The 15,042-nt window shown below is 37.6% G+C and overlaps 1 protein-coding gene and 1 long non-coding RNA gene across 2 annotated transcripts in view; one reads left to right on the top strand and one right to left on the bottom strand.

Moving 5' to 3' along the window:
* Positions 1 to 8,419: 8,419 nt before the first annotated feature.
* Positions 8,420 to 15,042, bottom strand: part of LOC130922422 (twinfilin-2) — a 44,643-nt gene continuing 38,020 nt past the window's right edge. The window contains exons 9-10 of the mRNA XM_057847184.1: positions 13,652 to 13,773; positions 8,420 to 13,450 (exon numbers count right to left, since the gene is read on the bottom strand). Of these exons, the coding sequence (XP_057703167.1) occupies positions 13,292 to 13,450; positions 13,652 to 13,773 (281 nt within the window). The 3' untranslated portion in view covers positions 8,420 to 13,291. The remainder of the gene's footprint in view (positions 13,451 to 13,651; positions 13,774 to 15,042) is intronic.
* The window catches only part of LOC130922423 (uncharacterized), a 28,328-nt gene continuing 22,490 nt past the window's right edge, over positions 9,205 to 15,042 (top strand). The window contains exons 1-2 of the long non-coding RNA XR_009064504.1: positions 9,205 to 9,298; positions 13,697 to 13,820. This is a non-coding gene — a long non-coding RNA (uncharacterized LOC130922423). The remainder of the gene's footprint in view (positions 9,299 to 13,696; positions 13,821 to 15,042) is intronic.

Genomic DNA, 15,042 nt, shown 5'->3' with positions numbered 1-15,042 from the left:
TAATTTCCAGTTTAGGTCTATTTGATCCATGTCCATGCTTGTCACTCAAAACTGTTAAATGATTTTCCCACACTGAAATGATGTTGGTTAAGGGAGGATTTTATCATTTTTCTAAAAACGGCAAAAACAGATTTTGTAATACCGGTATATGGCGGAAAACACAGACAAGGCTGAAAAAGCAGTTTCTGCCTTGCACCCTCTTTAAAATAAACTGCTGTATTTTAAGCCAAAAGAACCGTTGTGTTTGATAGAACAATATGTCTATATGCTGCCATAGCAGATTCATGGCGCATTAAGCCCCCAAAGTATTTTTAATTTGTCCAATTTACCCTGGAAACCCCTGTTTACGGACGTCGCACAACCGCTTTTGTTTCAACCTAGCCATTAAAGGAAGGTAAGTAATTGTATTATTCAAAATGTCTGTAATTTTTAGCTAAGAATAATTAACTGATGTCTAATATCTAGTTTAAAAAAAAATGACTTTAAAAAATTATTCACTTGCAACTTTTAAACAAATTACGTCACAATGAAAAAATTTGCATCTGTAAATAAGTCACGGATATTTATCTCATAACAACCCCTTAATTGGATTTTTTTTTTTTTTTTGTTTTTGTTACTGTCGCCTTTTCCCCAGTATTTTAGATGATGAATAATCGACCTAAAATTTTGAAGGAAAAAAAAAAAAAAACCTTTTAAAAGGGTAAATATATGAAAATGAAAATCTCGACCACTCCTTGATGTCTGCGATTTCTGCATCGCGACGCTTGTTATATTACCAAGTTTCACCCATAAAATCCCCCAAAAATCTGGCTGTGGCCATTCAAAGCTGTGTCTTGACATGCACTTGGTGATACTTGCTACATCGAGTTTTTGGATCAAAAAGAGGTAAGTACGCGATGATATCTCGTTAAAATCATGGCATCTTTAATTATGCTCTCCTGTGCTGTCACCTCCAGTTAAGGTTTTGCTGCTTAATTTTTGTTTTTTATTATTTATTTACTCCTGTTCAAAATGTTTCTTCCTCTAGAAAACTTGAGATTTTAAGCTATGATGTATCACATATGCATATAATGTAGGACAATTTTGAAATTTGGCCAAATTGGGGGTCTCAGAGCAGAACATCAAGTCACCTGAGTGTTTTCCGCCAAATGTTTACTGACTTGCTGCTATTGACGGTGCTAGACGTTCGTTCATTCACCCCTCTCAGTCAAAATGGATTGGACGTTAGTGCTGTCAATGGCAGCCAGTTAAATGGAGTGCTCTATAAAGGTTAAAAAAAAAAAAAAAAAGTAATTATTCGTGCATGAAATAGTTAGGTATTCAAATGTACAGGGTGTCCATAAAGTCTATTAACCATTTCAAAAATTTATTAAAAAGCAAATTGATTAGATATATTATTCAGATTTGTTCCATTGTATTCAGCGTTTATTGAAGGTTTAATTTTTACCACTTTTAATGCACTTCTACATGGGCACCATTAGTTGCACGAAGCACATCAAGACGGTACTCGATTTCTTGCCATGTTCGCTGTAGCATAGCCTCATCAATTGTTGCAATGGCATCAATTGACACACAATGGTACACACAAATGCAGTGTAATAAAAACTTTAATAAACACTGAATACAATAGAACAAATTTGAATAAAATATCCATTGCATTTTTAATATTTTTTAAATGGTAAAGAGACTTTATGGACACCCTGTAGAATTTCTCAGATCTCTGAAAATGGCGAAAATAATGATTCCCCCCCCAAAAATGACACCGCTGACAAACATTGATTGTTTCCCCGCAAGACGGAAAAAGGTGACACTTACCATTGAAAAAAAGATAGAAATGATAGAAAATATGAGCATGGTGTGCGCATCGTTGAACTGGCTCGACAAATACAGCCAGAATATGTCAGTGATCTCCTACCTCCCTTCGCCAGTCTTTATAAGTTAAGGTGATAATAATTATTATAGTAACATCGGCAAAGAAAGCGCCAGCTTTGTTAGGTTTTTAATCATTTATTTCCGAACTTGTGCAACCCAACGCGGCTGCTGTCTGTCGTAGCCGACACCAACAACAACATGAAAGGAGAGAGTAAAATCTCTACCGCACTTCTCTCACACTGGTGTCAGTCACGCGGTGCGTTCAGGAACAGCATGCAAAACACAACCGCCACATTAGAACCCTATTCATTACATTATTATTACTATAATTATTATTTATATCATTATTATGATTGGTATTGGTAATTTATTTGTTTTGCTATGTGTAATTGTTCCAGCAGCATTTATTAAGAATTTAGTTTTTTTGGGCCATAGACTTCATAATACTTGGCATGACACAGGAAACTGGACCGATGTGTAGGTGGCCTATTTTCAAAAAATTAAAATACAGTGCTGCTCGAAAGTTTGTGAACCCCACAGCGATGGTCAGATTTTTTGTAAAAAAAACTAAAATAACCTTATTAAATGTTAAGTTATACCCAAATCCACAATACTGACATTCCAAATAATGGACTGAAACAAAAGAAATAGTTATATTGTCATTCTTTATTTAACAAAAGTGGTTGATTTAAGAAAAACTCAGATATCATGTGTGCAAAAGTATGTGAACCCCTTCAGTTAATAGGATATTGCGCCTCCTTTTGCAGAGATTACCTCAACCAAACGGTTTCTGTAGTGACTAATCAGCCTCTCACATCTACTTTGGGGGATTTTTGCCCATTCTTCCTTGCAGAACGCAGTCAGTTGAGAGAGGTTTGATGGGCGTCTGGCATGAACTGCTCGCTTCAGGTCCCGCCACAGCATTTCAATGGGATTTAGGTCAGGACTTTGACTGGGCCAGTCCAGAACACAAATCTTCTTCTTTTTCAGCCATTCCTTGGTTGTATTGCTGGAATGCTTTGGATCATTATCATGTTGCATGATCCACCTTCTGCCAAGCTTTAACTTCAAAACAGATGGCGTCAGGTTATGTTCTAGGATTTGACAATATTCCTCAGAATTCATGATTCCCTGGACTATGTGGAGTTGTCCAGGTCCTGAGGATGAAAAGCAAGCCCAGATCTTGACATTCCCACCTCCATGCTTCACTGTTGGGAGAAGGTTCTTTGGTGGTATGCAGTGTTGACTTTTCGCCAGACATGGCGGTTTTGGTTGTGACCAAACAGTTCAATTTTGCACCTACATCAGTTGATGAAAACTCTTTTTAATTTAGTCTCGACAACACAACTGTTAAAAAAAACAAAAAAAAACTACTGAATTGATTGATTAGGAAATCAGGTTGAAATAATAGAAAATTCCAAAATGTTGAGGGGGTTCACAAACTTTTGAGCAGCACTGTATTTTCAAAACCTAAGCTGCTACCGACCTAAAACCAAAACAGGCACCTACCTTAGCCATATATGAGTCTCCATGAGCAGCGGCATAAAAAAATTCAAAGTCGTTCCCTTATAAAATCCCGATTAATTGTTTTTTATATAAGTAAAATAATACTTTAAATGGCTATGAAATTCTCATTTTACACTATATACACAAAAATCACCAAATGCAGAGATAATCACCTATATTTTCAGGATCAATAGCAATATTAACATGTCATATAAGTTTTTGACCAAAATAGCAACTTTTTTTTTTTATTTACTGCAAGTTTTGAAGAGCTAATAAATCACTCAATTTAACATCAGAAACTTAATGCTCGAGGAAAACATGCAGAATCAATTATAAATAATATGTAAATAGATTATTAATAAATTCTATATACAATAACAACTCATTAAATAATAGAATAGCGCAGCTTTACAATAAAATTGTGGAGCATCCCTTTACAGTGCAGGATAAGTTAAAATCTCAAAAGTGACTCGCAAGTGTGAAATCTAAATAAACATAAATATAACATGCATACGAGGTAGTCCTATAAATCAGTGCAAATAATCGATGTGGTGTTACCAGGATATGAGCCTTGTCTTTCAACAATCACATAACCGTTTTCTATGCCATGCATTTTTCTGGTCTCCTCAACTTGTACAAGTCCCTGTTCCTTGCCATCTCATTTCTGCCCTCTTGACTCTGTTCCTTGTCCTGCCGGCCAGCCACTTCAAGACCTTGTTCTTCCTCGCTTCTGAAGTCACATCCTTCGAGAAGTTCGCACCAAAACAGTTGAAGAGGGACCGCCAGGAACTCCAGCAGGTGCTCTTGTGCTTCCTGCACATCAGGGAGTCCCACAGCGACATTCCGAAGGACATCATGTGGGCAATGGGAGAGATGGCCGCTTGAAGACCGCCCAGCCCATCTCCAGGTCTTCCTTGTCCTCTGGAACATCTCCAAGATGTTGGCCCTGTGTGTCCCTATGTTCCCCCTTGCCCATGCGACCGTGCTGGGGTTGACGACCACCATGATGAGCCCGACGCTCTGCTTCTCGATCGAAGAGGGCACCAGCACCTTCTGGGTCAACTTGTAGCCGGCCTTCACAGTCTTGTAGTTCTCCCACCTGGCCAGATCCTTCCGGCTCAAGAATCGGGCAGTCCTCATCCTCTCAGGCTCCTAAAAAACATGTTTGTTTTAGAAAGATAGGTGTTTTTTATTCATCCTTTTCATAAAGTGAATAATGCAGGCCACTTACTTCAGCCCCAGGACACCTGGGCAGCACCATACAGACATTGTTGTAGAAGCTGCTGTAGATGTTCTTCCAAAGGTGCACAGGGGCAAAGTAGAAGAAGATCTGCTTGTTGCCATCGGCGTAGGGGTTGGTGTAGGACCATGGTGTTTCACTGAAAGTTATTAGATTGAAATATTACATCAAATAAAACACGTAAAAGCTGATTGTTTTTTAATATGGATGCAGAAATGTCTAAAATACAATTTAGAGATACAAAATCCAACATGGCCGCCGTAGCAAAACTGTGAGCTTTTTCCGTTGAAAATTCTAGGGAATAAATACTTAAATCCCTGAATTCTTAATAGATATAGCCTTAAAACATTCTCGATTCCTACGTTAAAAGAAAAAAAAACATGAAGGTAGCATTTATTTTATCTAAATATTGCGAATGTGCGGCTCGTCTTTAAGTTCACTGTGGCGCGCGCCGGCTTACCACAAGTCCACAACAAAGAGCTTTTTACGGTAAAATTCTTGTGAGAAATGCTTCAGTCCCTGAATTCTTTATAGATATGGACGTAAAACAGTCTCGATTCTTGGTTAAAAGCAAAAAAACGGGCAGCTTGACTTTACGTAAATATGTCGAAGAATGATACTAGTCTGTTAGCTCTTTGTTATGATAAGGGGGCTGACACAATGGCTTTTTCCACTGAAAATTCTTGTGAATAAATGCTTAAATAACTGAATTCTTTATAGATATGGACGTAAAACAGTCTCGATTCTTGGTTTAAAGCAAAAACTGGGCAGTTGGCAGTTATTGTACATAAATACTGTGAGGTATGGAGCGGCTATTTTTTCCACAACATTTCAAAATCCATGCATGGTACGAAAAATATAATAATTACCTTGAATCCATGAACAAATCACTCCTGAGACAATCCTTCTTGTTAGTATGCGGTCTAGATTATGTATTTTTTGAACGTAAATCTGGCATTGTGCTCAAAAGCATGTGCGAGAGTTTCACTCCCACCGATATCTAATAAATGAAGCTGAGTCACACAGCCCCCTATGGCCAGGCAGGGCGCTGAGAATGACGAAGCTTTCCAGTCAAGTATCTTGATTTCGATGTTTTGGCTGTGGAACGAATTAATATAATTATAATGTATTCTTATGAGAAAATCCCGCTCGACATACGAGCATTTTGATTTACAAACCACGTCCTGGAGTGAATGAAATTTGTATGTAGAGGTACCACTGTATAACTATAATATATCAAATAGACGTGTCAAAACGTAAGGTAGATTTGTTCGGCGTTAAGCTGCTATCATCAATGGGAAGTTCGACGAGAGAGCGCAAATCTGCCACTTCCTTCACTATTACAGAACAGAAAAATGAATATTTGTATTTTTCAATTCGATAAGATTTTTTTTGCTATGATGCACATGGTTGAGGTCTTACTGTGATAAAATTTATACATATAAGTAATAGGATAGAAAGTCATAGTTACAGTAGGTAGTCAATAGGATATACAAAATAGGATAGGTAGTCGTGACTGAAAATGAAATTTATAGATTGTTAAAGCTAAAAGCCAGACAAAGTTAATTATGAATTATGAATAGTACTGTTGTCGTTTTAAAATGCTGCTCGTGATGATCACGCAGATCACCAATTCCAAGTAAATCCTTGTCGCGTGTTAGCAGATGCTGAGGCCTGAGACAAGGATTTGTACAAGCAGACTCTCCTTGTGCACGTGACGCATTATATGCGGGTTCAACGTTGTTCTTTTAAAAACAATTACAATCTGGAATATTGGGTGGGTTGAAATGAAAAACACCAAACTTTTCATTCGAATCCATTTAATTGGTTTAACTTGAATAACAACATGAGAGAGGTGACAAATGCTGGAGTTGGGCTTTATTCGTGTGAGGCTCCTGAAAAGTGGGGGTGTCAAATCTGTCTGCATTCGGGGAACATTCGTTCATGTAACAAGTAAAGGAAATGAGCATTGCCTTGGTTTGATTAGATTACTGTGCGTCGTCAGTGGGAGGGAGGGTGTGATGGTGTCTTTTATGAATTCATTCACTTCTTGCGTACGATCAATTTTGACTAAGCGTCACCAGTCACTGCCAGCCCTTTTAAGTCTTTATTTCTACACTTTTCAAATACAAAATACAGATTGTTTTCCACAAACAAGTCATGTAGCTCCGGTAGATGCTCTTGTGTTGGTTAGCAATAAAGTTCAATTGGGCACAGAAGTTGAGCCTTTAACATGTATATATATATATATATGTATATATATATATATATATATATATATATATATATATATATATATATATATACAGTATATATATATATATTAGGGCTGTCAAACGATTAAAATTTTTAATCGAGTTAATTACAACTTAAAAATTAATTAATCGTAATTAATTGCAATTAATCGCAATTCAAACCATCTATAAAATATGCCATATTTTTCTGTAAATTATTTTTGGAATGGAAAGAAAAGACTAGATGGATATATACATTCAACATACGGTACATAAGGACTATATTTGTTTATTATAACAATAAATCAACAAGATGGCATTAACATTATTAACATTCTGTTAAAGTGATCCGTGGATAGAAAGACTTGTAGTTCTTAAAAGAAAAATTTTAGTACAATTTATAGACATTTTATATCAAAACCCCTCTTAATGTTTTCGTTTTAATGAAATTTGTAAAATTTTCAATCAAAAAATAAACTAGTAGCCCGCCATTGTTGATGTCAATAATTACTTACACAATGCTGATGGGTGGCTGAAGCCTATAAAATCAGTCGCACCCAAGCGCCAGCAGAGGGCAGCAAAATTCCATAAAACACAATTAACAAGTGGTGTTTCACTGTACCGTCATTTAAATCTGTCTGCGCGGGTAATCTGCGTTAATTGCGTCAAATATTTTAACTTGATTAATTTAAAAAAATAATTAACGCCCGTTAACGCGATAATTTTGACAGCCCTAATATATATATATTTATTTATTTAGGGGACTGCACAATATTGTTGCATTGAGCCGCAGGTTTACCGCATATAGGCCAGGTAACACCACTGGCCTATATGAACATAATAAAGACATTTGAGAAGAAAATATCATAGTTTGGTACATAAAAGGGCTGAAACAAAATAGGATGAAAAAAATGTGAGTATTCTCTTTATATTTTAAGATAAAACCATTGAGTTAATGGCATGATGTGAACAGTCAGGTGTGTGTTTGTATTTCTATATGTTGACCCATCTTATGTGGATCTGATGTGGAATTTCATGGTCTCACTTCTCTTCACATGGTTTCCCCAAGGTTTGGTCTTGCAATATTTTGCACTATGCTGACAGCACATGAAGAAAAGCTCTTGGGCTTGAAAAATGTAATAAATGATACCAGAAGTTAATTCATCTCATCATCTCTCATCATTCATTCAAATGTGGAAGATTATGAGTGGGAGCCACTGATGACGATATTGTAGTTGTAGTTGCTTAAAATCTATCTCAGCCATGCAGAATAGATTGAACTCTGTTAATTCACTATAGTGAATAACTTATACTACTTTTACTCTTAACACAGCTTTCTCCCATTTGGTTGATTTCACTAACTAAATGTTGTTTACAAAGGATGATGGGAATTTAATACTTTCGGTTTAAAATACAGTAATTCGCTATTTGTGGAACATCACGCAAAACAAGCCAGCGAACTTCCCCTGTTGCGTGTATGCTAAGTGAAAACTTCTTTAGCTCAGTAAAAATGTTTTTATTTGGAACTTCATTTTTGTTGGGTTTCTTACAAACATTGCTGGTACAAAAATGTCTTTAAAACTCCACTGCAGATTTATTGTGCAATTCCATCATACTGTAAACAACCCAACTATTCTGATACACTTTAACAGAATGAAAAAATAAGAAACACATTAGCTTCACATTATCACTTCCGAACTGGTTTGCACAGACAGTTGTATTCAGAATGATAGCAGAGGGTTTAAAAATATGTCCTTGAATGCATTGGGAGCACTGCTTGGATAAACAATGAAGAAAATGTGAAAAATGTACTATCGTGTTTTTTTTACAACAAGTGAAGAAAATTGAATATAAGGTATCCCACTATTCACATGTGTTATGTGGTTTCAGCTGGGAAACAACAATATTACTGTCACTCTGCTAGTACACCATCAGATTTACAATATGAATTGGGCTTGCCATTCCTGCAATTCATCTTGTTTATCTGGATCGCATGATATTGTGCTTTTGAATAAATCTTTATCTAAGGCTGTTAAAAAATGACACTTAACGTTTGAATGGAAAACTGTTGAAAAGTTTGCTTCCACGTGCATCTCTGAACTAATATTTACTTTCTCCTATATGTCTGTGAGCTGCTTTTCATCATCTGTGTTGCACCGATTCAACTCTAATTGGTATTCCAAGCCAGGTGCATCTGCTTAGTTCTGCATCGGATTCAGATCTGGGAATAGAGCAGGCCACTTCATAACTATAGTTTTGTTGAAACACCAATTTCAAGGATATTTGCTCAGAAGCACAAGACTGACCTATTTAATTGGATAATAATTCTTGGTAGGTCATAAATGGACCAAACAACAGTGTCAAGATGTGCTTTTACTCTTGCTGAACTTGCCTCACAGTATTTGGATGTTGTCTAGCAAGCTGTGCAGTTTCTACAGCCTAGAAGGTCTGCATGCCAATCTATTTTTCTGTTGATAGTCACAATATTCTTTGGACAAATGTACTCTTTTTTTTAGCATGTGAGTTTTTTCGACAATCAGACGTGTCTTCAAGAAATGAGGAAATGTTTCTTTAGGCCGCAATAGCATGTTATAGGTGCTGAAGGTTGGTTCACAGCATGTAAAGCAGTGCGGTGCTGATAAAGCTGAATATTTTTATAGCGATTCGCCGAAAAAGCAAAATGCATTGTAAACGTACATTTCTGAACAGTGTAATATTCATTTTACAATTCCTCTTTGTAGTTTTAACACAGCAACATTTTTTGATGGCACTTCATTATCACTTCATTCCTTGCACCTCTCCTGTAGTCTTCTATTAGTGTAAGGAATCACAGATGAGCAAAACTGACAAGTTTTTAATTCTTTTGTATCTTTTAATGAAGATGAAATTACATTTTGCTACGCTCACAAAGCTAATTTCCATTTTTTAAATATTGTTTTTGTATAGCACACACAGCAAAAACTAATGCGACTAGGTATGCTCACGTGTCAGTCATTACAGAAATAAATACGGTCCCATCGGAAGGTTTCCACCGTCGCGCTATTGTGGGAATATTGAGGATCAGTTTTCAGGATTTAATGCTATCGGAGCCAACGTTTTTTTAACCTGCTGCATGTACACTGTAGTAAGTAAAATGGAAATATTTTATGCACTTTAGTTAGCTGTTTGTTTGATCAAACAGTGATGATGTTTTTCACCTCTTGATGTATAGGTCACAGAGGTGTCAGATAGGCCTATATGTCCAATTTGTATCATGAGCACAGGAAGGTTTTTGGGAAAAAACAAAACAAAAACATAATTGGACTGTTCAAACTGCTTGAAAATACAAAATACCTGTCACAAATGGCCAAAGAAATCAGATCTATTCTGTATGAACTAGTCTTATTTTGATAGTTAGGAGCAGAAGTATTTGCACCCTTTGTGATTTTGCAAGTTCATCCACTTAGGTCTGAAATTTTAATTATAGATGCATTTCCACTTATAGAAACATAATCTTAAAAAAAAAAAAAAAAAATCCGAAACTTCACATTGTATGATTTTTTCAATAATTTATTTGTAATTTACTGGGCTTCATAACTATTTGTATCCCTTGAGAAAATCAATGCTAATATTTAGTGCAGCAGCCTTTGTTTGCATTTACAGAGGTCAGACGCTTTCTGTAGATCTTCACTAGGTTTTCACATATGGAAACAGGGCTGTCTGTTTCGGATCACTGTCATATTGGAAGATCCAGCCACGACTCATCTTCAAGTCTCTGACTGAGGGAAGGAGGTTGTGGCTCAAAATACAATGATACCTTTCACCATTCATCCCCTGCTATAGACCCTACCCACGTGACGTCACAACTCCGCTCTCCTGAATGGTACCGCCCAATTGTCTGTCAAAACATAGTGTTAACCTGTTACGGCTACGTACATTCCTCCTATTTACGGAGTGTTTTTCTGCTCCTTAACATTAATAATCAAAATGGTGAAGGCGTGTGCGGCTGTTGGTTGCACTAACAGAGAAGATGGAAGGAGAGACTTGAAGTTTTACCGTATTCCGAGGGATCCAAAGAGGAGAGCGAAATGGACGGCTGCAATTCGACGTGAAAACTGGGAGCCAAAAAAATCACCACAGGCTATGGAGTAGTCATTTTATATCCGGTAAGATGCATTTAAGATATACTTAGAGGGTTTTGGGCTGACAAATAACCACAATTAAGATCATTGCTAGGCTAATCGCCGACAACATACACGTATGTATGTAGTGAGAGTGCTATCGCTAAACCATATAAACATTAAAAGCCTTAACTCCATTGACAAACGACATGAAATACATTAGACTTGACAGTGGATGTTAGCAATAACAAAAGATTTTGAATTGGAAATTTCGTAACTCACCTTTCCAAGCACAAGATAGATTCCTGCCGAATTTTCGTGGACGAGGACCTGTTTCACCCAACCAGCAACGAAGTATTTATAAGCCTCCAAGCTCTTGAAGTTTTTCAAATTTTCGTGAGAATAGGCTGATTTTGTGTGGACAAGATAATTGTAAATATCAGCGTAGCAGATGTCAGGCAGACAGGGCGAAGACAGTAGGTCGAAAAACATTGATTTGGGCATCAAATATGGATCTGGCGACTGTATAGAACGAAGCTTTTCCACATAATGCCTTTTATGCAACACATCCAGTGAGTTTACGGCATCAGAAAGCACCGGGTCTTTCATGAAATGCATTTTAAATTCCTCGATCAATTGAAACCAATGCTAATACAGAGACAAAATGACGGACAAGTGGGCGGAACCATACAGCGAGCACGTGGTTTTGTGACGTCGGTGGGTAGGGTCTATATACAGTACAGTCGTCCTGTCCCCTTTATTGAAAAGCAGCCCCAAAGCATGAGATTTCCACCCACGTACTTCACAGTGGGGATGGTGTTCGAGAGATTGTTCACACTCTTTTTTTTCCTACACACACAACCAGTAAAGTTTGCACCAAAAAGTTCTACTTTGGTCTCATCTGACCACATGATTTTCTCACATGACCCCTCTGTATCATTCAGATGGTCCCTTGCAAACTTCAGATGGGCTTTCACATGTACTGGCTTCAACAGGGAACCTTCTGAGGAGGCGTGAGTTTAAAACATTGCACCGTAGTGTTCTACTGACAGTTCAGGTGATTGACCAGCTCCTGCACTTTTCTCATCATGAGCGATGCCCCACGAGGAGAGATTTTACGTGGAGCCCCCATCCGAGGTAGATTATCAATCATGTTTAGCCTTTTCCATTTTTGAACAATTGCTGCAACTGTTAATTTATGCTCACAAAGCTTCTTTCCAATTGTCCCATAGCCTTTTCCAGCTTTGTGGAGCTCAGCAATTTTCCCCCTGGTGTCTTTTGAAAGCTCTCTGGTCTTGCCCATGATAGCAGTTGGATTATGACTGCCTGTGGGGTGCACAGGTGACAATAAAGACCTCACACAGGTTGTGGGTGGGTGGTTACTCATGGGGGTAAATGTGGACTTTTTAAAGGTAGACTGACAACTCTTGGAGTGTCATAATTATTGCTGGTTCTCATGGGTGCAAATACTTATGAACCCCAGTAAATTACAAATAAATTATTTTAAAAAATCATACAATGTGAGTTTTTCTAGATTATGAAAATGGAATCTATTATGGAAATGCATCTATGATTGAAATTTCAGACCTCTACCTATTTTCTAAGTGGGTGAACTTGCAAAATCACAAGTGGTGTAAATATCTCTGCTCCACACTGTATGATTTGTTTTTTTGGCACTAAATACCAATTCTGATACATGGCCGGCCAATGCTGTACCGATACCTCGCCGTTTGGAAAAAAATATATATACATAATAGCTTTTTATTTTTTTGCAGTGAGCCTTAAATACCTTACCTGAAGAGAAAAGGTTGCTTCCATCATCCTTATCTGTAAGCCAAAGTTGATTGCTTTGCCTCACTTGATCCTCTCACCTCCGCTATCAGATCAACTTGAGTGTTTACAAGCAGGTGTAAAAAAAAAAAAAAAAAAAAGAACTGAAATCAGCCACCAAGATGTTCGCTTTTACCACCAGTTAACGCTAGCGGTTTTATGGTAACATTAATGGCATTGATGTGTAATTTGTTAGGACTCGACAATTTTAGTGCCATATCGTGGCTTCTTCCGATACTACTTGTTATCGCTATAACATTGGTGTGAACGTAGCAAGTTGACTGCAGTGTTCCCATTTCATTTATTGGTATAAAAATCAAAACCACCACAAGGATCTTAGCTTTGTCCTCTATTTTTAAACACCCTGATATTATTCTGAACTGCATACATAGAAAGAGACCAGCCAATATATCACAAAAGCTCTTATTTGCAGGCCTGCAGAGGTGTCAGTATTTTTTACAAGGTGGCGGTACTGGAAAAACACCTCAGTGAAACCGCTTCTAGCCATCCTATATGACCTCGTCGGGGGCCTTAATGAGACGCCTGTGTCCCCTCTTGCCTGCGGGGCCACGCGGCTTGGCAAAGGCCTGCTTGAAGGCATGCTGCTTGGGATGGACCTCTTCGTACAGAAACTCCTCTGTCAGATCGTCTCCATCGTCAATTTCCAACTGAAAAGACATTTTCATAATGCGTTTGCCACGCTAGCTGTTTTTACGAGTCCATAAAATCCTCCACAATAAAGCATGTTGTGTTTCGTAGAGCTTCAAATTCTTAGAAAATAAACAGCAAAGGATCACAATGTCCTCAAAGGGCATTTTTCCAACAACTGCTCGCTTGATTACATGTTCTTTCTGTGTAAAAACTCTTACCTTTTTAGCGACCTGGAGTTGATAATCTCTCTCCGCCTCCTCCAGGAGTCGACTCTTGCAGCTGGAGTAGAGCATTCTCTCCTTAACACTACAGCTGTATCCCGGCATGGAGTAGATGAACACTACAAACGTAATGACAGACTTTTCATCAATGCAAGCAACACTTCAGGTATGGTCTCAGTTTTCTCAAAACACTCTCATCCGATCAGATGGCAGTATGCATTGCACGTTTGTATGAAGTAAAGTTCAACCAAATGGAAACCACTAAGTGCAGAAGTAACTGAGCATGCAGACATCTTGGGCATAAAAAAAGAACAAAGAGGAAAATGCCCCAAATGAAATCAAGTTTCTCATTTTACGCGATTCACGCTCAATATATTTAACAAATCATGCAAACCCAATTTAAACAAATTAAAAGTAGAAACTAGTACAGTAATCTGTATTAACTACAACAAGGCCTTTTTTTTTGTTTTAAACATTGAAAAATGTCAATTTGACCAGCAACATAACAATTAAGTTAGTCATTCATTCATAATCTTTATTGCCTATCTTCACGTAGGTCATGGGGTGGTGGTGCCAACCCAAGCTCAAAGAGTGGTCCAAAATTTAAAACTTGACAAAGTCGCGAGCCAAAATCGATTTTTATTGAAAAAACTGACCCAAAGAAGTTCAGTTGCATTTCTTAAATAAAATGTAAGTCAAAATTGTATGGACAAATTTCTGAGGTACTTCCACATGTCTGCTCGCAACTTCCGTTATAGAATTTCTCCATCCAAAATAACAGTGGAGCTGGAGTAACATTACTCATCAAAATCCCTTAAAAAAGATGATTTTGAAATACAGCGTCCGTTTGCCATCATCGCGACAGAGGAGGACAACATGTTCATGAAGACAGATGTGGAACCAAGCTCATGCCACCACAAAGACGAGGTGTTTTGGTAGCCATGTTGCAGCTGTGTTTTGGAAGGTATGTTCTTCCTATCCCTTCATTTTCATGTGTCCGGTGCTCAAAAAATACTAACGCTAAAATCTTGCGCATTAAAAGGCTTGTTGGCTTTTGTTATTGTTATACGATGATTCTTGTAATTATGAGGATTTTTAATATTATTATATTACAACTAATGTATCTGCTTCTGGCCTGTTGCTAATAAGTACGTGTAACATGACACAAATATGTCAACACACAAATGCAAGTGTTACAAGTTTTTTGTTCGTTTGTTTACAGGTGGAAAATGCTGTTAGGCAAGGGAATATACATCTTACTGTAGAGCATATATCGAGACGACGTACGTTCTACCCGGGGGCGGCCGAGAACCTGGAGCCGGAGACGGTGGCTTGCGTCCCGGCGGACCGTCAGCTCGATCCCGAGATCCAACTACGAGTTTTTTAAC

This window comes from Corythoichthys intestinalis, chromosome 9 (assembly GCF_030265065.1).
Source record: "Corythoichthys intestinalis isolate RoL2023-P3 chromosome 9, ASM3026506v1, whole genome shotgun sequence".
Classification (NCBI taxonomy): Eukaryota; Metazoa; Chordata; class Actinopteri; order Syngnathiformes; family Syngnathidae; genus Corythoichthys; species Corythoichthys intestinalis.
Note: the sequence above shows the minus strand (reverse complement) of the source record. Positions and strands in the feature narration are given on the sequence as shown.